At 49.4% G+C, this 20,925-nt stretch overlaps 1 protein-coding gene across 3 annotated transcripts; it reads right to left on the bottom strand.

Moving 5' to 3' along the window:
- Positions 1 to 679: 679 nt before the first annotated feature.
- KLHDC3 (kelch domain containing 3) lies at positions 680 to 20,755 on the bottom strand. 3 transcript variants are annotated; one of them, XM_021534846.4, is made up of 11 exons: positions 20,717 to 20,755; positions 13,793 to 14,028; positions 11,371 to 11,547; positions 9,102 to 9,217; positions 7,674 to 7,745; positions 7,234 to 7,447; positions 6,870 to 6,956; positions 5,502 to 5,610; positions 1,981 to 2,054; positions 1,532 to 1,610; positions 680 to 1,321 (listed from the first exon to the last, which is right to left on the bottom strand). In XM_021534846.4, the coding sequence occupies exons 2-11, from the start codon at positions 13,944 to 13,946 to the stop codon at positions 1,255 to 1,257; spliced, it is 1,149 nt and encodes a 382-aa protein (XP_021390521.1). In that variant the 5' UTR covers positions 13,947 to 14,028; positions 20,717 to 20,755; the 3' UTR covers positions 680 to 1,254. The 3 variants fall into 3 exon arrangements, with proteins under 3 accessions (XP_021390521.1, XP_085431952.1, XP_021390522.1); XM_085575826.1 differs by lacking the exon at positions 20,717 to 20,755 and adding an exon at positions 20,318 to 20,484; XM_021534847.4 differs by lacking the exon at positions 20,717 to 20,755 and adding an exon at positions 19,060 to 19,156.
- Between the last annotated feature and the right edge of the window lie 170 nt (positions 20,756 to 20,925).

Below are 20,925 nucleotides of genomic sequence, written 5' to 3'. Positions count from 1 at the left end.
CAGGCACCTCTGCAACCTTGTGCTGCTGGATGAGCACTTGACCCTGGCTATGTGCCAGCCCTCAGGGCAGGGCAGACAGCCTGGGCCCTCTGCCACTCAGGCTCCTGGCATGTAGCCACCACCATCTCGGCTGCCCCTGTGACTTTACATCCCAGGAAACATCTCGGCTGCCCCTGTGACTTTACATCCCAGGAAACACCCTGTGTGCTTCCTTAGCTTTCTCTGCATCAGCCCCACTACAGTTGCCACTGGAGCTCCTCTTCACATCAGACGCCTCACGTTGGTGGGGAAGGGCTTGAGCACAGCCCTCTGTGCCACCCAGGAAGGCTGTCCCAGGCATCCCTCCACCTCTAGCCCTGAAGCAGGAAGCTACAGAGCATCCACCTACCTGAGGCAGCACAGCTCAGGAGACATACACCATTTTCCTTCTGTCTTCTTGCAGGACAGCATATCTCTGGGCAGGAGAAAGGTACCCCGTGGCAGTGCTGCTGGGGGGAGCTCAGCTTCCCTTCCCCACCCCAGGCAGGGCTGTGTCTCACATCAGCCACTGCTTCCTGCTGCCACAAGCCACCAGTGGCCTGCAGCTTCAGGGAAAAGCACCTGGTTCAGTTCCCACCCACCCACCCCCCCCCACTTTCTGACTTTTCTCCCTCAGTTCATCTGCTAGGACACACAGAAACCACGTCTGCCTCACCATTTATAAAATTTCTCCCAGTTGCTGTTTTACAATGGGAGCTGGGCAGTGTCCAGCTGGGCCCAGGCCCCCACACAGGGCTCAGCATGGAGCTGGGGCCTGCCATTGAGTGCCAGGAAGCTGCCAGTGCTGGCAGGAGCAGGTGTAAACATTCCTGCTCTCTTGAAGCAATGCAGGAACAGTTCAGGTTGACCGTGACATCAACCCCAGGGCCATGGCTGGTGGTAAGAGTTGATTCAGGCCCTTGGAAAGTGGCTGGACACCGGACAGCACAGCTGCAGTTCCACAGGCAAAGGGAAAGGAAGCTCTAGAGCCACCAGCAAGGAGAGGGGTCACAGATGTGCTGCTGGGGCCAGACAGTTTTTCCCCTCAGTGGCCAGCTCTGCCTGTCCACTTGTGCTGCCCAAAGCATGACAAGGGCAGAGGGAGGCCTAGCTAGGGCAAGACAAACCGAGCTCACACATTCCTTGCTTGAAAGGGCTAAAAATTCATGCAGGCAGTGGAGCAAGAGGTCAGTATGTGGAGGGGTGAGGACAGGGTGGTAGAAGGGTGAGTTGTCTTCAGCCCTGGTTGGAGACAATGGGGCGGCTGATGGTGCTGTTCGTTGTCATGGCTGAGAGCTCCCATCTGTAACACACCAAGAGGATACACTGAGAGAAAGCACAAACACAGTGCCCAGGGCTAGAGCAGCTTTGAAGCAGACTTTAGCTACAGCCTCCAGCCCAGCCCACCTCAAAGGTGCACAGTGCCAAGGGCCCCAGGCAACCCTCAGCCAGGGCTGGAACACCTCAAGGTCAGGGAGCATCCAGAGTGACCTTCCAGCAAGGCACACCATACCTGATGTCGTGGGGAAGACAGGACTGGTCCAGGCTGTACTGAATCACTGCTAGCTTACACAGCGTCTTCAGACTGGGGCCTGTGAAAAGAAAGCAGTTTAGCTACAGCAGGCCTTGACTGGACACCATGGATGCTCCAGCATCATGCAATCAGTGCCACAGGAAACAGGGCAGAGCCTTGTCTGAAAGACAAGGCAGAGTGCACACCAGGGACAGGCTGGGGTGCCTTCTGTGCTCCCACAAGAGGGCTTGCGTGCAGGAGTGCACAAAGCATGGCTGCACCTCTGGCTGCTCTGCCTTAAGCCAAGCACACTGGTCAGATACAGCTGTCTGGCTCCAGGACATGGCACCTGGAGCCACAGAGGGCACAGTTAGGTGCTTCACAGCAGGGCCTGCTCACAGAGCACCTTGTGGTAAGAGGTACAGGCTGGGCAGAAAGTGCTTACGTACTGAAGTCAAGGATGTAGAGATCTGAGTGATCCATCAGGTCGAATTCATCACCCATTCCTTCCTCCGGAGATGGGCTGCAGAAACCAAGCACAGTGTGTCACTCAGGGCCACAATTCTTATACACCAGCTCGCCAAAGGCTGAGCAAGCCAGGAATGTTCCTGGCCTGCCTGTCCTATGCAAGAGCCCTGTGATCCCTCCTGCCCCTCTGATGCCCCAAGCAGCACCCAAACCCTTCACTTTCTCAGCTCCTTGCAGCATAGGCAGAGCTGCACAGGGAGCAGAGACCCACACCATTTCTTCTGCAGGACAGGGGAGACGTGCCTCTTTATAATGGATGATCATGATGACTCCAGTCATGAGCCTCTCCCTCACCTCACCTGTCCATCACTCCTGTTCTCATGTAGTTAAGATCTACTGCATTTATTTCAGCTTGGCCACTGAGATACTGTAAGAGGAGTGTAGAGAAAGCAGCTAGAAAACTGCATGGCAGGGCAGTCACAGACATCTCTCAAGTCTGACTCAGGAATCACTTTGGACTCCAGCCACAGCTGGAGTAGTTGTGCCAAAATGGGGATGGCATTTCAGAAGACTGTAGCTGAGCACTGAGCAATGTAGCAGTCATTTAAAACCTATTCCAATTTGCTGATACTCCCATTTGATGCTGGTCCTGAAATGCTAATGAGGAGCTACAACAACAGGCATTTCTAGGGAACAGACACCCTCACCTATGGTTTCCTTCCACAGTGGTCTTGATAGAACAACCAAAGCACCTGAGAGACTGGACACTACATCTCCTTGCACAGACAGATCAGCCTGTTCTGAAACAGGGGAAAACATTCCCATGGCTGTGGGTTGTTTGGAGAATTTGAAACAAAGGAAAAGTGTTTTAAGTCCTGCTTTGGTCTGTGACAAACCAACTTAGCGTGCCCCCACTTCTTAGCTGGGACCGACCTCATGCAGTGACTCCTCACCCCAGTGTCACTTGTTTCCCCACCCATGAGCCACCAAGCTTTACACTTCACAGGACATGAGGCAGTAACTGCTCCCCCAGGTCCCCACAACCTCAGGCCAAGCTGCAGAGCACAGCTCATTGCTGGCAAAGAAGACTTGTTGTTGATGGGACCCATCTGCCCGGATACAGGCAAGAGCCCCTTTAACTCCACCTCATGTGCTTACCACATCACAATCTAATCTCACATCCACGTCACAGGAAACCCTAGACCATCCCTTATCTATCAAAGGGAAGCCAGCAGGCACCACGTCTGTGGCTTTAATCACCAAAAGAAAGTAGCAGGGTGAGCCTGGAGTTCAAGACCAGGCAGCCCCCTGCAACTCCCAGGCAGCCAGTGCTCAGCAAAACTGCTACTTCCAGCTGCAAAACAACTCACCCTGCTCTCAGTGACAGCCCCTATCCTCTCACCAGAGCCAGGATTCCTAAGCCTTGTCAGGGAAAACACAGCCTCAAGCCAAATCTGGATCAGCATCTCTTCAGCTAAACTGTTTATAGCATTCCTTCTCCCCGCTTTCTTCCTTGTGGATGGTCTCTGCACACTGAATTGCTGGTGGGTTTGGGAGGAAACCAGACCAGGGCCTCAACTGTGACACAGCTAATGGGAACACCAAGCTTCCTGGTCCCTTAAACAGGACACAAGTGAGGGATTGCTCTTAGCTACAGTGAGGGACTGCAGCTGGGGCAAAAAGACCAAGCTCTGGCAAGAACTAGCAAAGAAACAAAGCTTTTGGGTGCCACAGGAGCAAGCAGCCTGAAGAAGTGCCTCTTCAGCAGTCTACAGGATGTGTGAATCCTGGAAGGGCAGACACAAAGGGGTTTTGCCTGCCCATCCCCCAGTGCCTTCCCTAGAAAGCTGAGCTTGCTGGCTCATCCTCTGAGAATCCTTGCTGGACAGCCCATGCTGTGCGACCCCTCCCCCTTCCCAGCCAGCAGAGCACAGGTCAGGAGGCAGACCACTGGGAGTTCTCCATTACAACGACTTCCTGGAAAACTTCTTATCTCGCCAGGCAGCTCCAGAATACACCTGATAACTGCTACAGGAAGCGAGCACGGCCCACCCCCACCCCCCACTTCCCCAGCCTCCAAGACCCTTCCTCCAGCTCAAGCAGGCTGCATTCCTGGCTGCCAGCAGCTCTTCCGAGCCCACACTAGTGCTGGTCAACGTGCCTGTACTGGGGTTGAGCCTGACTTAAGAAACAAGCTGAATTCTGAAGTGGTTCATGGAGAAAACAAGGCACTGCTGCATTGCCCAGCAAAGGTGAACCAAACTCCAAAAAGCTGGTGTCAAATTTGTTGTGGTTTGCTAGCATTTCCTAGGAGTGCCAAGGTTTAACATCAAAATTCAGCTGCTGCTGTAAGACAATCTACACACAGCACAGCATCTGGGACCACCCAAAACTCCCATAAAGCCCTACCAAGCCTTCTGCTTTACTGAGCAGTACCCAGGATCTTTTGAGGAGACTGGATAAACTCAGCGCCTCTGCATACCTCATCTGCACTAAGCACTCCCTCACAGCCACATGGACATCCTACAGCTAAGCACACCCCTCCTGAACACCTGGAACCTGAAGGCCCTTCACCCCATCACACACTGGTTTGGTCAGGTCACCAGCAGAACCTGTCCTGCTTGGTTCTCTGCCCCAGGTTGGCTTCAGAAGCATCCCCAAAAAGCCATTGTCAAGATCCTAGAGAGAGCCCCAAAGCTTTCCAAACCATGTGGAGAGCTGAAAACATTTAAGATGTCTCTACAAGGTAGATACTGGCGAGCAGGACTGTGCTCCAGAGCTGCAATTTGTCACTCCAGACAGCACAGAGTGTGTCCTGGTGATAGGCCACTTCCTTTCTTTTAGCAGCTGTTAAGGCTCTTGGCCACATCCAGCTGCCCTGCACCCTGACAGTATCACTTCCAGTGTCTGACAGCTAAATCCATAACACCACGTCCCTGTTGTGAATGGAAATGTTGCTAAGGAACACTGGTGCAGGAGGCAACATTGACTTGTCATGTGTGTAGGCTCCTCAAACAGCTCTCAGCTGAGCTGGCATCCCACTGCAGCTTGGCAGCAGAACACACACTTGCCAGTGGAAGAAAGAAGCTGTGGTGGGAGAAGCAGGGCAGCACACAGGTGAAGATAAGTCAGTTTGAGGTCTGCTCTGGCACAGCATGTCCTTCTGACAGCAGAATCTCCTCTCTTATCCACACGAACTTTTTACCAGAAAGCTTGAGCACTCCACAGCTCCTCCTGAGCAGCCTGTTACACTCATCTGTCTCTGCATGTACAAGATGGCTTGCCACCAGCTGCTTTACAAGATTACATGACACCTTCAGTCTCTTCCAGGGCCTTATTCCAGGGGAGCCCTGATTTACATGATTACCTACACTTGTCAGATAGGCTGACACTTGCCAAGTGCCTCTGAAGTCCATCTGATACAGCGTGGGTCAGAGCGTGAAGGGACACTGTGCAGAAGGGACTGGCAAAGCCTCTCAGGGAGCCACCTCACACAACTCACCTGGTACCTCCAAAGAGGATAATTTTGTCCCCCACTCTGCAGCAGCACTGCCGGCGGCGAGGACACGGCCCTTTTCCCTTGGGTTCAATCTTCCTCCAAGAAAGAGAAACTAACAGGAGGAAAAGAGTGCACCAGCTTGTCACAAGAGCCTGGCCAAGACCAGCTATAAGCAGGTTATGAATTTAAGCAGGTCACAAGAAAAGCAGAGGCCCACTACCCCAGACACCAACTAGCCAATATCCACCCTCCCCCTTGACCTCTTCACTAATGGCTAATGATGCACTTCTGTGAGGTTGTTACTGAAATGTCACTTAGATGCCAGTCCTGGAGCTCTGCCTGCTGAGACAGGATTTGCAGGTCATATCATAGAATGGTTTGGGTTGGAAGGGACCTTAAAGACCATCTTGCTCCAACTCCCTGCCATGGGCAGGGACATCTTGCACTAAACCAGGTTGCTCAGTGACCCATCAAGGCCTTTCACTTGCAAAGCCTGAGCACCAAGACCCACAGACTGCCATGGCAGCAGGTCCGATATCACAAGGAGCTGTACTAGGCAGAGCTGCAGGAACAGACTTCCCTTCCCCAGAGCCTCCTGCGGTCGGGATTTGGAGGAGGGAGATCCAGGAACCAGCTCCATCTGCTGGCAGGCTGCGATCGCAGAGCACCCTGGCAGAGGTGCATCAGCTGCTGGGACAGCTCAGCTGCGGGAGGAGGGCATGGAGAACTGGACCAGGAAACAGCAGCCTTTGTTGTTCTTGCTGCTCTCTGTGGCAAGGATGCTTGGGGGCGACAATGCACAGGACTGAAACCTGCAGGAGCTCTCACACCAGCTCACAATCAGCTTGGGGAGCAGCTGGCTGGCTGCTCTCAGGTAACTTTACTATGCAAAGCAATTAGCAAACAAAATGAGTCTGGAAATGAAATGTGCCTGAGGACCCCAAATCAGCTCACATCTGACTGGTATTCAGGGTATCAGCTGAAGAACCACCCCTTGTGCTGCACAGTTTGAGCTGGAACAAGAGATGGTGATCCTGCAGCTCAAGTTGAATGGTTTCTCCAGCTGTAGTCTCTCTTCCCTAACCCTATTGCTTCTTCATACCTTCTCTTCTGTCAGTACTTTTGCACATTTAAGAACAAGACAAAGTTTTTACAATGAAATATGCCTTTCAGCAATACCTCATTTTCTATTTTCTAACTGAGATTTGGAAACATCTCGAAGAGGAACAGGTACAGTAGCAAGTTGCTGTCAGAAGAGCCAAGAGCCATTCTCCCCCAAGCAGTACTTCCTTGGACAGTATGTTCCTCTGAGCACTCACATGCCTGAGAGCCTGGAGCACTATCACTGCAGCAAGTTAAAAGCATAAATACCTGGATTGAATTTCCAGAGGTCATGGAAGTGTCTGTTCAGGCGTGCATTGTAGCCACCAAATACATATAGTTCCCCATTGTAGCTGACTGTAGGGAGTAAGCACAGACATCAGAGAGCCACCCAGAAGGTCCCTGACCCAACACCAAACACAAAGCAATGTGGTGCTGGCTGTCCACCTCTCCTTACACCACCTTCATGTGCAGTGGATTGCAAGGCTTTCTGGGGGGCAGCAGCTTTCCACAGAAACTGGGCTTTGTGCAACCCTTTCTAACTCACAGCCCCACCCAGCAAAGCAGACACCCCTTCTAAAGCAGGCAGAAACTTCCTTCCACCATCCTCCACCCTCAGCAGACCCACACTCACAGGCTGAATGGCTCCGCCGGCCCTCCGGGAGCACGGGGGTGTGAGGGGAGTCTAGCCAGGAGTTGGTTTCTGTATCGAACACTTTAATGCGGTTACAGTAGATCTCGTTGTTAGAGTGAAATGGCCCAAAACGATCAGCTCTGCCACCAAACACATACATCTTTGTTCCAATGATGGTAGCTGAATGAAAGTCTCTCCAGCGAGCTGGAGTACCCTGAAGGACAGAGCAAAAAACAAAGACAAAAGAAAGAGTGCAGATTAGCCAGGAAAATAACACATCTTGATGGGGAAGTTGGGTGGCTGCCTTCTCCTGGAGAACTTCCCATCCTGTAGATCCCAGCCACATCAGCCAGAAGCTGTGAGACAAGTGTGGGCAGCTACCCCAGAGAATAGCAGATGCGAAACTTCTCCACAAACCAGAGGGAAAAACAGACACTGACCTTGGCAGAGATTAAGGTCCACGTCATGTTTGTGGTGTCCAGTTTATGGATATCATTTGAAAAGCAGTCAGCCTGGAAGACACATGAGCAGCTTGGTCACAAAGGGACTGAGAAGCCTGGTCGCATCCAGCCCCAGAAAGGATGCTGCCCTGCAGACCTGGAGCATCCCTTTGGATTCAGTACTTCCTAAGAGACAAGGTGCTCGCTCAGGCAGCACTTATCATTTAACAAGAGGAAAGCAAAGCCCGTTTCTTCCCAAAGGTGTCTTGTCTCTTCCTGCACATTTCCCATTTATTTGGTGCTCAGTTCCTCCCCCAAAGTCTGTCCTGCACACGATACATTCATAGTAGGAGCCTGCCTCCTCTCTATGTAGAAGCAGAAAAAAGAGGCATTAGCAGGACAAACTAGCTCTGCTAAGGCTGCCTAATGAGACACAGAGGCTAAGGTTACTTCTGGGAAGCTTATCCTGGGAACATCCAGGAGCAAATACACTCCAGGTTCTGAGGTCCCACAAAACCCATGTACAGCTGGTTGCCTGGAAGAGATTGCATTCACATAAACAATGTGGACTCCTGCTCTTCCAGACAAGGTCTTCCAGACAAGGTAGAGAGCAGCAAGACAGCCAGAGGTTTATTTGATCTTGGTTAAAAAAAAAGACACATCTGAACCCCTTCTGCTGCTGTAATCAATATAATGGATTTGGCCTGTTATCACCCTCAGAAAAGAGGGAATAACCCAGAGACTTCTGTAACAGAGCCCTACCTTTCTTCCAAAAAAAATGGATGTGACTTTGCACATCTTTTCTGGAATCTGGTGATAGGCTGAAATTATATTTACCCACTTCTTAAGATTAGAGCATAAGGATTTGCTAAAAAGAGCATTAGGTACACTGACAGCTATTGCAGGATGAACTTTGGCTCAAGGTATTCTTAATGGGAAGGCACCAAGTGTTTGCTGAAAGGGATCAGCAAGATGTCAAAGCAGGAAGAGACTACAAGGAACATACACCAGACTAGGACAAAACCTCATAGCAACACTGCAGAAAGTTATTTTTCTGGCTCACTTCTGAGCCAAATTAAAATAAATGTAGATCAGTATATACTTATTTAAAAATATTGTGTATTTATGTATCCACATTTGGCTGAGAAATGCACCAGAAAAAAAATATTTTTACCTCTTTGTGGTAAATATGTTTTGTTAAAAAAAAGTTTAAAAAATCCAACATTTTTTTTTACTTGCTTTTCCAGTTATCTTCTCCACAAAATAATTAGCATAACCTGGGTCCTAATGCCATAACTTTGCTAAGTTACAAAATGACAGTGGCTAGGAAAACAAACACGCCCCCATGTCCTGCCTCTATCAGTGTCCTGGGTATCAACACCCTCTTGCCCAAGGGCTCACCAATTAACAGTCACAGAGACTACTCACCAGCTGTTCATAGCCTCCAAAGATAAACATGCTCTTGGCCAGGACACAAGCTGAATGCCCATCTCTTGCCCCTGGGACCATTCCAGACACCTTTGGCGTGAACCACCTGTGTGTGTCTGAAACAAAACAAGAGGCAATGCTGAGAAAACACAGTAGGTGTTGGAGTGGGATAGTTCTATTACTACTGTTCTTAATTTCTAAGGCAAAAATCATTCTCGTTTTCTCACACAGCACCTGCTCTGCCAGAGAGGCTGCAAGCTTTGGGCAAGGCTACCTGCCTGAGCCCCCAGAGGGACACATGACAGAAGCCTCAGCCTCTGGGCATGGCCACCAACTGCCAGACCTGACAAAGAGCTCACATTTTAAGTGTGAGTAGCACAGCACGGCTTGAACAATGTTACTTTTACTGAATCTCTTGCAGAGTGTACTTGTGAGTCACTTATCAACACAGCATTCACACTTTCTATTACAATGAAGCAATAATGCTAAGTGGCTCAATTGACCTCATGGTGTGGAGATGCTCAGTAACTGAGCATGACTGAGGAAAAACAGCTCTCAAACCCAGATAGAAATCACTTAACCACAAGCTCTCCATGTTAGCTGTTGTGCTTATCTTCACCTCTGCAGTGCAGCTCTCCCTGTCTTATCTGCTCCACTTGTTACATTCTCATCCCCTCTTCCTCACTTTCAACCCTTCACGATGCTCCCCGTGAGCCTGTACCAGACACATTCAGCCCCTTAGCCTGCACACTCTTGGGGCTGGCTTGATTTAGAAGATGACTTAAAATCCTGCCAGAGATGTTGTTCTCCATGCCAGGGCAACACAGAGCCAAGTCAGCAACTCACTGCCAAGCGCAAACAGGCACCTGCCCCAAGAGCTCCGAGAAGCACAGATAAGCCTCGAGGCTGCAGGAGACATACCCCCACCCTCCCTGACGGCCCTTGGCTGCCAAGAACAGTGCTTGTTTCAGAGAGTTGTAACACTGGAGCCAAAACATGAGGATGACTTCCCTGAATTTGACCTGCGGACACAACTGTCCACCTATGCTCCATTTGGCACCACACAAAGGGTCTTGTAAGGTCAGCAGAATCCCTGGGGAGCCTCTACTGAGACAGCTCAGGGCTATCGAGTTCCTTTTCTCCCTGGGGCTGCTTCCAAACTCAGTCACACTGTATCAGCAACAGCTCACCCAAGTGCAGCATGTTAAATTAGAGATGGAAAAACCTCAATTTGTGATCTGCTCAACACTGCAGGGACAAAACTGCACTCAGACAGGCCTTTGTTTAGCCTGATATGACTCCTACAGTGGAGCTTACATTACAGACATGGGGCTGTGACTGCCAGCCTTACTTTCCAGGAATGGCAGGCCTGTGTATACAGACAGCTCCAGATGGTTTGGAGCAGGACCTTCTGTTAATTTTCACTTAATACTAAAGCACTGGAGCTGCCAGGGAGACTAGGCAGGTCCCACTACAAAGGCAGAAGTTTACTGGTGGCTTCTCAGCTGCATATGGTAGGGGAAGATAGGGGAAAACCCTGTGCCACAAGCTGTAGGACATTTCCTGGTAAAGAAGAGATCCCTTGACCAAGCAGAGCAAGCAGTTTCCTTGCAAGTTCAGCAAGACAGTTACTGGCCACTATTTAGAGGGACTTGCATCCAGAATCCAGATATACTCCTTTTCTTTCCTGACATCTGTGTCCATGCAGTTCCTTATGGCGCCTTTTTTCCAGAGGTGTTCCAGTAGTGCTGTGGAGAAGCCTACCAAAAGGCTCCAAAGGAGTTTATTTTTCAGGTTTATCTAACTTGATTCATGTCTCCCCTGATTTTGCCATCCTGTCCTGGACTACTCCTGTGCTTTATTCCTCCCTCTCCTTCACGCCTTCGGAAAGAAGGACCACAATCCTGAAGAGCCCAGCCCTTTCTTGCTTCAACTTTCAGCCACAATTAAGGAATACTACATTACACAGAGAGAACACTTCAATTATAGTTACTATCAGAGAGAGCACACAAAGCCGATAGAAAAATTAAAACCATTTTAATTGTTAGAAAAGATCAGCAATCACTGCCCAAAGCCTTTTACAGAGATTTAAGCATGCAGACACAACGGCCACCATACTCCACTTCTAAAACTGCTGAAAGAGATAATGACACCATTTCCTCCAGACTGTCACCGAGGGACAAGAAAACAAGCTGGGGAGCAGTGTGGGGGACAGAGAGGTCTGTTCAAGAACAGCTGTGACAAGGAACAGTGAGAAGCTGGAACTTACTGACATCGAAAGCATAGAGCACGTTGCAGGCTCCCTCTGTGTCGTTGCGACCACCCCAAATGTAGACGGTGTCGTCGATGAGCACTGCTGAGTGTCCATACCTCATGTAGGGCACCTCCCTCACGTGGTCCCGGCTGTTTGTCCACACTGGAGGCAACTTGATCCAGCGCAGAGACACTGGAAACACAAGTTCGAGCCCATGTCAAATGCTAAGCCTGCTAAATTGCTCACAGTTCATAACCCATCCTGCACGGTGCTTTTTACCCCATGACAGAGTGCAGAAGCAGTCAAGTAAACAAGAGAGAGCTGTGTCTGACCCTGAGCAGTAACTAGTTAAGAAATACAGTAGCTAGTTAAGAAATACATCTCTGGAGGCCCAGAGGACAAAAACAGGCTCTGTTCTACAACAATTCATTGAAAAGGTTTCCACTCTGGCTCATCCTAGACTGTAAATGAAGAATACAGCACACACACAAACAAATAGGGAAAGAAAAATGAGAAAGTACAGAGGTGACCATGAATGCAGACACTCCTTCAAGCTGGTGAGATTGCTGAAGATACTCAAAGCTAGAAGAATGGGCAGCACAGGAATATGCAAGGGAACACCTGAAGACATCACTTGGACTTGCAGAAGCACAGTTTAATTGAAACAACCCAGCAGCTTTGTAGGAACGGGGTTTGTTTGCTTTTGTTGTAGTTTTCAAGCTATAGAGGTGGCCATCTGCCTCCTTTACCCCATCTGTATTCAAGTTCTCCCTGCTAACCTTGCACTACTAACAGGAGTTCTTTGTGATTACAGGTTCCCCTTCCTGTGTGTCATATCCAGCAGCAGCCAGAACAGTCAACAGGTATTACAGGGTTTAATGACAGTGCAAGAGTCACAGCAAGTGTTACACAGCCATTACATAACAGGACCTGTCACCTTGTACCACATACAGCCTCCAGGTTTGTTTTCTACATGGAGCTGATACAAAATATAGCAGAAAACAGTCTGCAATTTGTCTGAAATACGAACATAGGGAAAGGGAAAAGTCAGGCATCTCAAAAGGTGGGCATCTACCCCACAGGCAGAAAGGGCACTGAGGAAACACATCCAATGCTTAAGTCAAGCTAGACTGGATGCTTCCTACCTAAAACATAGTCTTCATCTTTGGAAGACTGACAAGATCTGGTATTCTTGACTTTAGCACTGCCACCTGACAATGCTAGTTGAGCAAGGGCTTTGGAAGCTACTGTCACTTCCCATGTGGTGGCTGCAGCATTCTGACACTTTAATATTTGGGAGTGGTGAGAGGGAAAGACAACACAAGAGCATTCCTTTGGGCACAGTCATTATGCTTCCCCAGAAGAGTGCTCTACTTGGCACGTTCTACAACATTCAGCTGTGTTGACTGTGAAAGCCCAGTCCCTCTAGACAGAGGTGAATGTCACTGTTCACAGGATCCTGAGCTAAACCCCCTCTACACTGTGAGCAGGTCACCTTGGCAGCCCTCTGTAACCAATGCTTTTATCCCGGCTGCACATCAGTCTTAAAGGAGTGAGTTCACTGCATCTTACAAATTAGGTTTGTCTACATGTGGGTGTTTGCAGAGCATTCAGCATGCTGTCCAGTCTCCAAAACTGGTCATTGGTTCTCTGTTCTTGGATTTGTTTAACTGGAGCCACCCAAGCATCTGTGCAGTTTTTTAATCACCTGCCTAATTACAGGGAAATACTTAATGGACCAGCTCAGTAACCTCTTCAGTTCAAGGAGCACTAAATCAAGAAATACACCCTGTGCCAGCACAGCCATGACTCCAACTCACCCTCATGACAGGTACTGGCTACCCTACACAAATGGCTCTCGTTGCAGATGCTTTTCTAAGCTATGTTGTGAATCTGCACGATAGCTGTTACCAAAATGGGAAGGCCTCCCTTCTAGCCACATGCCCCTACTTACTCCATCATGCTGGCACCCGTTGTCAGCTGTCCCCACAGGGAAACAGCTCAGATGTCTACACCTGGAATCTTAACTGAGTACACTGCTTCACACCCTTCTCCTTCCATGCTATGGGCAACTGAACATGGACATGTTGCAAACTGGAAGGGTGACTTGAGCCAGCTCAAAACCACCTCTTTGCACCTGGCTGAGTTCACAGAGAACAAGGACAAACCAAGTCATTGACTATGTGACTACTTCAGTGAGTCCTTATCCTAGCAGTCAGATGAACTACAGCCCCTCTGTATTCTGCCCCTGAAGCTGAAAATGCAAGGCTGCACAAAGAAAGAGGCTCCTACCTACTCTGATAACGTTTTAACATTTTCTGGAAATTAAAAGCCGGACAGCATGTTACAGGGCATAACATACCAGGCAGCAGCAGACAAGAAGAGCAGTAACTGAGCCCAGCAAGGAAGTCTTTGTGCCCCACAAGGCCACCTTTACCTGCGTTGAAAACGTGGACGTCGATCTGCCGCAGGGTCTCATAGTCCTCTCCAGAGCAGTACCCACCAAAGGAATAGACCTTGTGCCCGACAGCCACGGCCGCGTGGTTCACCCTCCGTGGCCCACCTTCCAAGTGCACTGCCCACCGTAGCATTCCTCCCTGCAAGCCAGGCGGTCTTCAGGGCCCCCAGTGCCACAGCCACATGCTTCCGAGGCCACCGCAATGTCACCTGGCTCTGCAACACAGACACAATGCCAAAAGAACAAGATCCATCCTGCACCTCTTCCTATCTTTCCTGAATGCCTGCTACAAAGGTTACCTTAATGTACCCTCATTCACCCGCCTCCCAACTGGAAACATTCCTCTTGGGAAGGGGACACAGAGTAGGGCTCAGAGGAGCAAGCAGAGATGCCCTTGCACACAAAATCCCCCAGGGTGGCTGCACAGGCAGCCCCAGCCAAACACCTTCAGCCTGGCCACACACACGTCACGTACATGTCACAGCCATTTGTCTGCATGAATGAAAACACACAGCGAGAGCCAACAGTGAAGGTGAAAAGAACAAACCCAGAGGGAAGAGTGTGCTCATTGGACCAGTTCTGAGAAACAGCAGAGGAAAAGATTAGAACAAAACACTCAACAAAAAACCTCCAAAGGACCACCCCTACATAAATAAACCAACTTCCTGTTTTGGGGGTGGGTGACAACATTAGCATTTGAACTCATTGACTTGAGCTCTAGGGTTCAATCTAAATAGACAGAAGAGAGCAGAAGCCCTCTAATCTAGGGAGAAAGCTCTTTGCTAATGCTCAGAAAAGGTCTTTTCCTCCCACAGCAAACCCAGGCATAACTATGAAAATTCTGTAGCATCACATCTTGTTAGGCAACTGATATTCTTCATTCCTCAAACAGATGGCTTAGATCATATCTTAGAGAAGTCACCACAGCTGATTCTTGCAGAGATTCTCCTTTGAATCTAAGAATCTAGAGCAGAGTCCTGCCTGGGTGCTCCTGAAACAGCAGGTCAGTTTGATTTTTAACAGTTTTCTCCTAGCTGAAAAACGGCCATTAGAAGAGATGTCAGTGTTTCAGACAGCACAAATAAAATTCTTATTTTATTTCTTGGTTCTAGGTTATTGAAAGATTCAGTCAGCATGTTCCCATCCCACAGTCAGTTTTAGCCTTTGCAGAATCCAAAGAAATTTGGGGATGCCTTTGAACAAGGGCTAAATCCCTACACATAAAATTCCTACGCTCTGCCCCATTTAATTTTGGAAAGTAGTTAGTTTTGGCAAGGGGGATTTCCCTCCTGTTTCAGGTTTCTGAAAAAGCTAGAGGGCAGCAAGAGGGGCTGTGCCATGCTGCTCTGCTCCAGTTGGCCACCCCCAGCCCTTCAGTCAAATGGAATCACTGCTCACAACGGGGCCCATCAGCAGCCTGACCGCCCAGTGCCCAGCCCACCCACACACTCACATTTTATCCCCTCCTGCGGGAAGAATAAGAGATGCCACCAACAGGGAGCTCCCGGTATGAAGCACAGCTTAGCCTTCCAGCTTCATCCACTGACTCCATGGACAGTTCAAAACCATTCAGTAACCAGTCACCTCATTCCAGAACTCCCAGATGTCATAAAAATTTGAGTAGCTGCTCTTTAAAATTATTTATTTTTTGAGTTGTCTTCATGCTCTGTACATGAATGTTACAGTGACAGGACATGTGCAAAGCCCAGAGACCATCCTGCAGCCTTATTGTAACAGGAGTCTCTCCTGCAAACCTGCCTGTTCCTGAAGCAACCACCCTAACCTAAACTGCAGTCAGTAATCCAGAAAGTTGCAGCAAGCTTTGCTCCAGCAGGCGTGCTCCAGAAGGGCCCAGGAATAGCCCCCATCTTCTACAGACCATGCTTCAATTTCAGATCTAGCAGTTTTTTTTCCTTAAGCACCTATTTTTTTTTTTTTAAAGCCAGGCAGCACTCTTGTATAAGTCCTCTGCAAAGCTACAGAACAGACAAGTTTCCATGGAACCCACCAAAGTCACCTTCCAAGCTATTTTGAAGACTTCACATATCTAAATCTGTTTCCCGCCTCAGTCACAAGTTATTCCTGAAAAATCTAACCCATGTTTTCCTCACAATCTCTTCTTGTTTAAGTGATTCTGTAAAAGACTCCTCAAGGAGCTTAACTGGTCTTTATCACCAGCATCAATATGTTCAACACTCTTCAGACTGAGCCCAGTCCAGGAGGACCAAGAGGATGAATCTTACTTCCTAGTTCTCTGCTTGGTTCATACTGAGGTAGAGGAGCACAGCTGCTTGGCACAGCAGGGAGGCATTGTACCAATGCCCCTGCCTTTTTTGTCAGAAAGGCTGGGAAGACTCTTCCTCACCCTTGGGACTTCCCTGAGCCAGGTGCAAGGATGCTGGTCCTGTCACTGCCACAGGAGCTGGCTACCCTGCCCCAGCAGTTCTGCTGTTTCCATCAGAAGGCACCTCATTCCAAGAAGTTAAGTGTGGTTCACAGCAGCTCCAGGCCCAATCCCTGGCACTGCAAGAAAGATACTGAGGTCGAAGCAACAATGTTGAAATGCTGTTTCCTACAATTATGGGGAAAGTTCTTCCCCAAATGAATGCTTTCCAGGTGATTGGCAGGTTTGGAGTGGTGGCGAGGGCAATGGGATGGAAGTTGGCTGTGCTTTGCCTTGGCTCTGTCCGGGGATACCCCTTTAGAGCAAACACAGAGCTTTGCCAGCACAGCCTCCTGCCATCCCTCCTCAGAGCCAAGAAAAGCAAACACTCATCTGAACACTTCATGAAGAGAGAATGACCAGAAGCATGAAGTAATCTTTACAGGGTCACGGGAAAACACAGGGTTTAACAAGCTGTCGGGGATTTTCCAAACCCAAGTGCTCTTCTCTACGCTGTAATAAAAGCATCCATGCAAACTCCCATCTTCCTCTTCTGCCACTGGCCACAACCCTACTCTGGAACTATGACATCTTCCTGCCATCACCAGGCATTTGTCTGCCCCTTTTCAGACACACACAGACCTAGCCTCCCCTCTTCCCTGCACAGCCTTGTCTCCTGAGGCTGCCTCCTCTACTCTGCCCCATGCTTTCTATGCCTGGCTCCAGATTCTCCTCACCTGCCTTATTTGCAATTGTTTCCTTAGACCAATCTTCTGTCCCAAAGCATTTTCCTCCTCTGAGCCCCCTCTGTGCATTACCTACAAATAGGAGTTAGACACACATTTTGGGAAAAAACAGTATTTTCTGCCCTACAACTATGGATACAGTTGAATTCAAGTTTGATTTCAACCAATGATTTTTTAATTTCAAGTTTGATTTCCAATGATAATTTTTATTATATAAATGAGGACATAAATAAACCACTTTTCAGTCTCATTCCTATGAGGATTTCTTAGTAGGAGAAGTGCATTTGACATTAAGCTACAGCTTAGATTTCTTTACAGATCACAGAGGACACAGCCAAGGAGAGAGGGAAACACAAAATTGCTAAGATACAATTTACTAACAATTTCCTCCAACTGTACCATATTAGATTATGCAAAATACATTCTGTGGTTTCTCATTTAGGACACCAACAACAGTGATAAAACACAAAAATATTGATAAGACAGAGGCAAAAAGAAGTGGGAGGGCACTGCAAGATTGAGGCACACAGAATCACAGCTTCTGTTCAAGCCACCACTTGCTTCCACTGCCTCATGTTAGATCCTCACTTCCACTCTCCAAAAACTAATAGATCTCTTACTTCCAACCATGCAGCCTTCACAACTCCCCATTTCCCTGGTCTGCCATGATCTATCCAGAAATACAGTAAAGCACAGGGGATGCAGAGAAATTTTGAAACCCTGGTAAGTCCTGTCATTAACCAGGAATAAGTGCATTTCTAAAAATCAGAACATGCTTCACTTACTGGTGAAGTACCTGATGTTGGTGATGCTGGAAATTAAGTGAGAACAACAGTGCATTGTTCCTCTGCCACAAAACATTTCACTGCTAAGCCAGGGAACAATCAGATTTAATTCAGCTCTGCATTCTTCCAATACAGCACCTGTAGACAGCACGCCCATATCTCTAGTTGTGCTCTTGCCTGAAGATGCACTTAATGCCTGCAACAACCTTCATCCCAACTGCTCCAGTTTACACCTAACAAGAGCCTAACAGCACCGCATACGGACATCTGAGATCAACAAAAATATCACTCAATCTCTCTCTCTTTGGAAGATATCTTCCAAAACTGTTGTGGTGACTTGAGCACAGTGACACAGATAGAAAAACATCCCCAAAACAACAACAACAAAAAAAACAAACCAGATTTTTCACTTTGTTCTATTTGCTTTAGGCTTAGTATTTTCAAACCTTACAATTAGTTATGAAAATACTTCATTCGAGATAGAAAGCTACTGAGCATCTCCAACTACAGTAGCCAGGTGATGATCTTAAAACAAACCCATATGTTATAAATGAGAGTTTATTTTAGCCAGAAAGGACAGAGCCGAGCCCGGGGTCGACCCTGGGTGTGCAACAAGGAGTCAGCCTCAGCAGAGGTTTTCCCCTATGCCCACACACCTCCATCCTGGCACAGGCGGTTTTTATAGGGAAAATTCCGCCTGAGGCCAAGATTTTAGCAATCAGTCCTTTCTTCTATTCGGAGTCCATATGTTAATAAGGATTTCTTTTTGGTGATGAGGAGAAAAAATTCAATGTTGAGCGTTTACGGGAAGGCTTCATTCACATGGATCTGTCTGAGTATTTCCATGATATCCATCTTGGACGATCAGCACAGATGATCAGCACAGACAATGACCCATCTCCTGGCCGAGCCACATCTGTTTACTTGTAAATCAGTTTCCAATATACACTCAGTCTCGCCCGCAAAGGGGGGGGGGAAGGAACTAATACAACGGGCATGATTTAACAAGCATCCCATATTACATATTTCATACAAGGAATGGCGCGAATTATATTTACTATACATAACACATATATCCTTGGATCCACTTCTTTGCTCAAAGGGAGCTCAGTGGGTTCTCTCACTTCTCTCTGCACACAAAAGGAAACCTAGAGCCATTTCTAAAAGCTGCTCAGAGTAGCCTTGCTGTATCCGATTCTCAAAGCAAGGGGGAGAAACCCATCAGCAAGTGGCCCGGATTTTCAAGGACTCATTCTGTCACCCCCAGACTTACAGCAGCACCCCAAGAAGAGCAGCCTACTCTGCAAAGCTGCTCCAGAGAGCAAATCCTACCGTGTGGCTGCCTCAGTCCCGTCTCCCAAAAGACACCAGCCACAAGGTTTAGTAACCCTTAAAATAGCCCAGCCAGTTCACAGCAGTCCATATAGACTGTTCTATTTCAAGCACATCCAACATACTGTTAGAGATAACATGAGAACAACCTGCTTTCTTCACTTGTGCTTGACATTTATCTAATGCTTGGAGCATTTGTGCTAAGGCAGTGTGAAACTGCAAGCTTGCACATTCAATAGCTCACAGATGCTCACAATGCAATTCCAGCCCCAGTAAATTAGATGGTGCTAGAACAGCCCTCGAGCTCGTGAACTGAGCCTGCTCTGGAAGCTCATGTTAGCCACGGGAATCACAGACCACGCTGCTCAGGTACAAATTTATCCCAGTGGTCCCCCTACAACCAGCCTCACCATCTCCTTATTTTTCACCAAATATTTTACCCATTGCTGACTTACTTCTGCCTAAAGCCTAGCTGAGATTCTGCACCTACTGAGCTGCCTTCTATTCTTCACCTTGTTTCCCAAACCCCAGCTTCTCTATGGAGTGTGCCTAAGCTTTGGAGATACTGCTTGACCCCTACTTCCCCATCAGGAATTTGTCTCAGCCTGTTAAGCTGTTTCCAAGGGCTGCCGCCAAGGGCAGCCCTTGGGCTGGGAAGCAGGCTCAGGAAAGCTGAGCTGACAGCCAGCAGGGCATTTCTCGCTTTACACAGGGCTACATCAGTTTGTTCTTCTGCCCCCCTGTTGCACTGACACTGATCCCCAGGCTGAGTGGTCTGCTGGGCTTGGCCACACACGGGGCAGGCTCACAGGTGCCAACCTCAGGCATGCAGCCCCACAGCAGCCACAACTGGGTGAGAGAATAAATGGTGTGAAACCACAGGAGCCCACAGGATGGAGAGAGAAGGTGCAGCAGAAGTCATGCCAGGGCAGAAGGTCAGCCTCCCTGACACAGACCTATTGGGGAGGATAGGGATGTGTGGGGTCACAGAATCCTTTAAGGATGGAGACCACCAAGATCACAGAGCCCAGCCATTAGCCCAACACTGCCAGGCCCACCACTAACCCATGTCCTGAAAGTGCCACATTTACAGATTTTTTTTAACACTTCCAGGGATGGTGATTCGACCATCTCCCTGAGCAGCCTGTTCCAATGCCAAACTACCCTTTTCGTGAAGAATTTTTTCCTAATATCCAATCTAAACTTTCCCTGGTGCAGCTTGAAGCTATTTCCTCTTGACCTGCCTGTCACTTGTTACCTGGGAGAAGAGGCTGGCCCACACCTGGCAACAATCTCCTTTCAGGCAGTTGTAGAGAGTAACAGGGTCTCTCCTGAGCTTCCTTTTCTCCAAGCTGAAGACCCCCAGCTCTCTCAGCCGCCCCTCACAGGACTGACTCTCTGGACCCTTCAGCACCTCCTCTGCCCAGCTCTGGACACGCTCCAGCACCGTTGGCCGCCGCTCCCGCCCGAGCCCCTCTGTGCCGCCCCGCGCCCCCACCCGCTGCCCGCGGGCCCGGCCGAGGGCAGCCGGGCAGGGCGGCGGCCCCGCGCCCCCGGCCCTCACGGAGAGGCTCGGCGGTGCCTACCAGCCTCGCCCTCCCCCAGCCGCGGCACGGCTCCGCCGGCTGCCCTCGCCCCTGCGGCCCCAGCCCCGTACCTGTGCCCGTACAAGGAGCTCCGACAGCCCCGCTCCGACGGCAGCTCCCGCCGCTCCCTGGGACTTGTAGTGCGGCGTGGCCCCGCCCGGGTCCGTGGCTCCCCCCGCGCCGGAGTAGCGCGGCCCCGACAGGCCCTTGCGAGGTGCCGGGCCCCGGCCTCCCTCAGGGACGGCTCCGTCGTTTCCCCGCCCCGCCCGGGCCCGGCCCC

Source organism: Lonchura striata, chromosome 3 (genome assembly GCF_050655825.1).
Source record: "Lonchura striata isolate lonStrDom1 chromosome 3, ASM5065582v1, whole genome shotgun sequence".
Classification (NCBI taxonomy): Eukaryota; Metazoa; Chordata; class Aves; order Passeriformes; family Estrildidae; genus Lonchura; species Lonchura striata.
The sequence above is the reverse complement of the archived record's forward strand: the minus strand, read 5'-3'. Positions and strand labels throughout refer to the sequence as shown.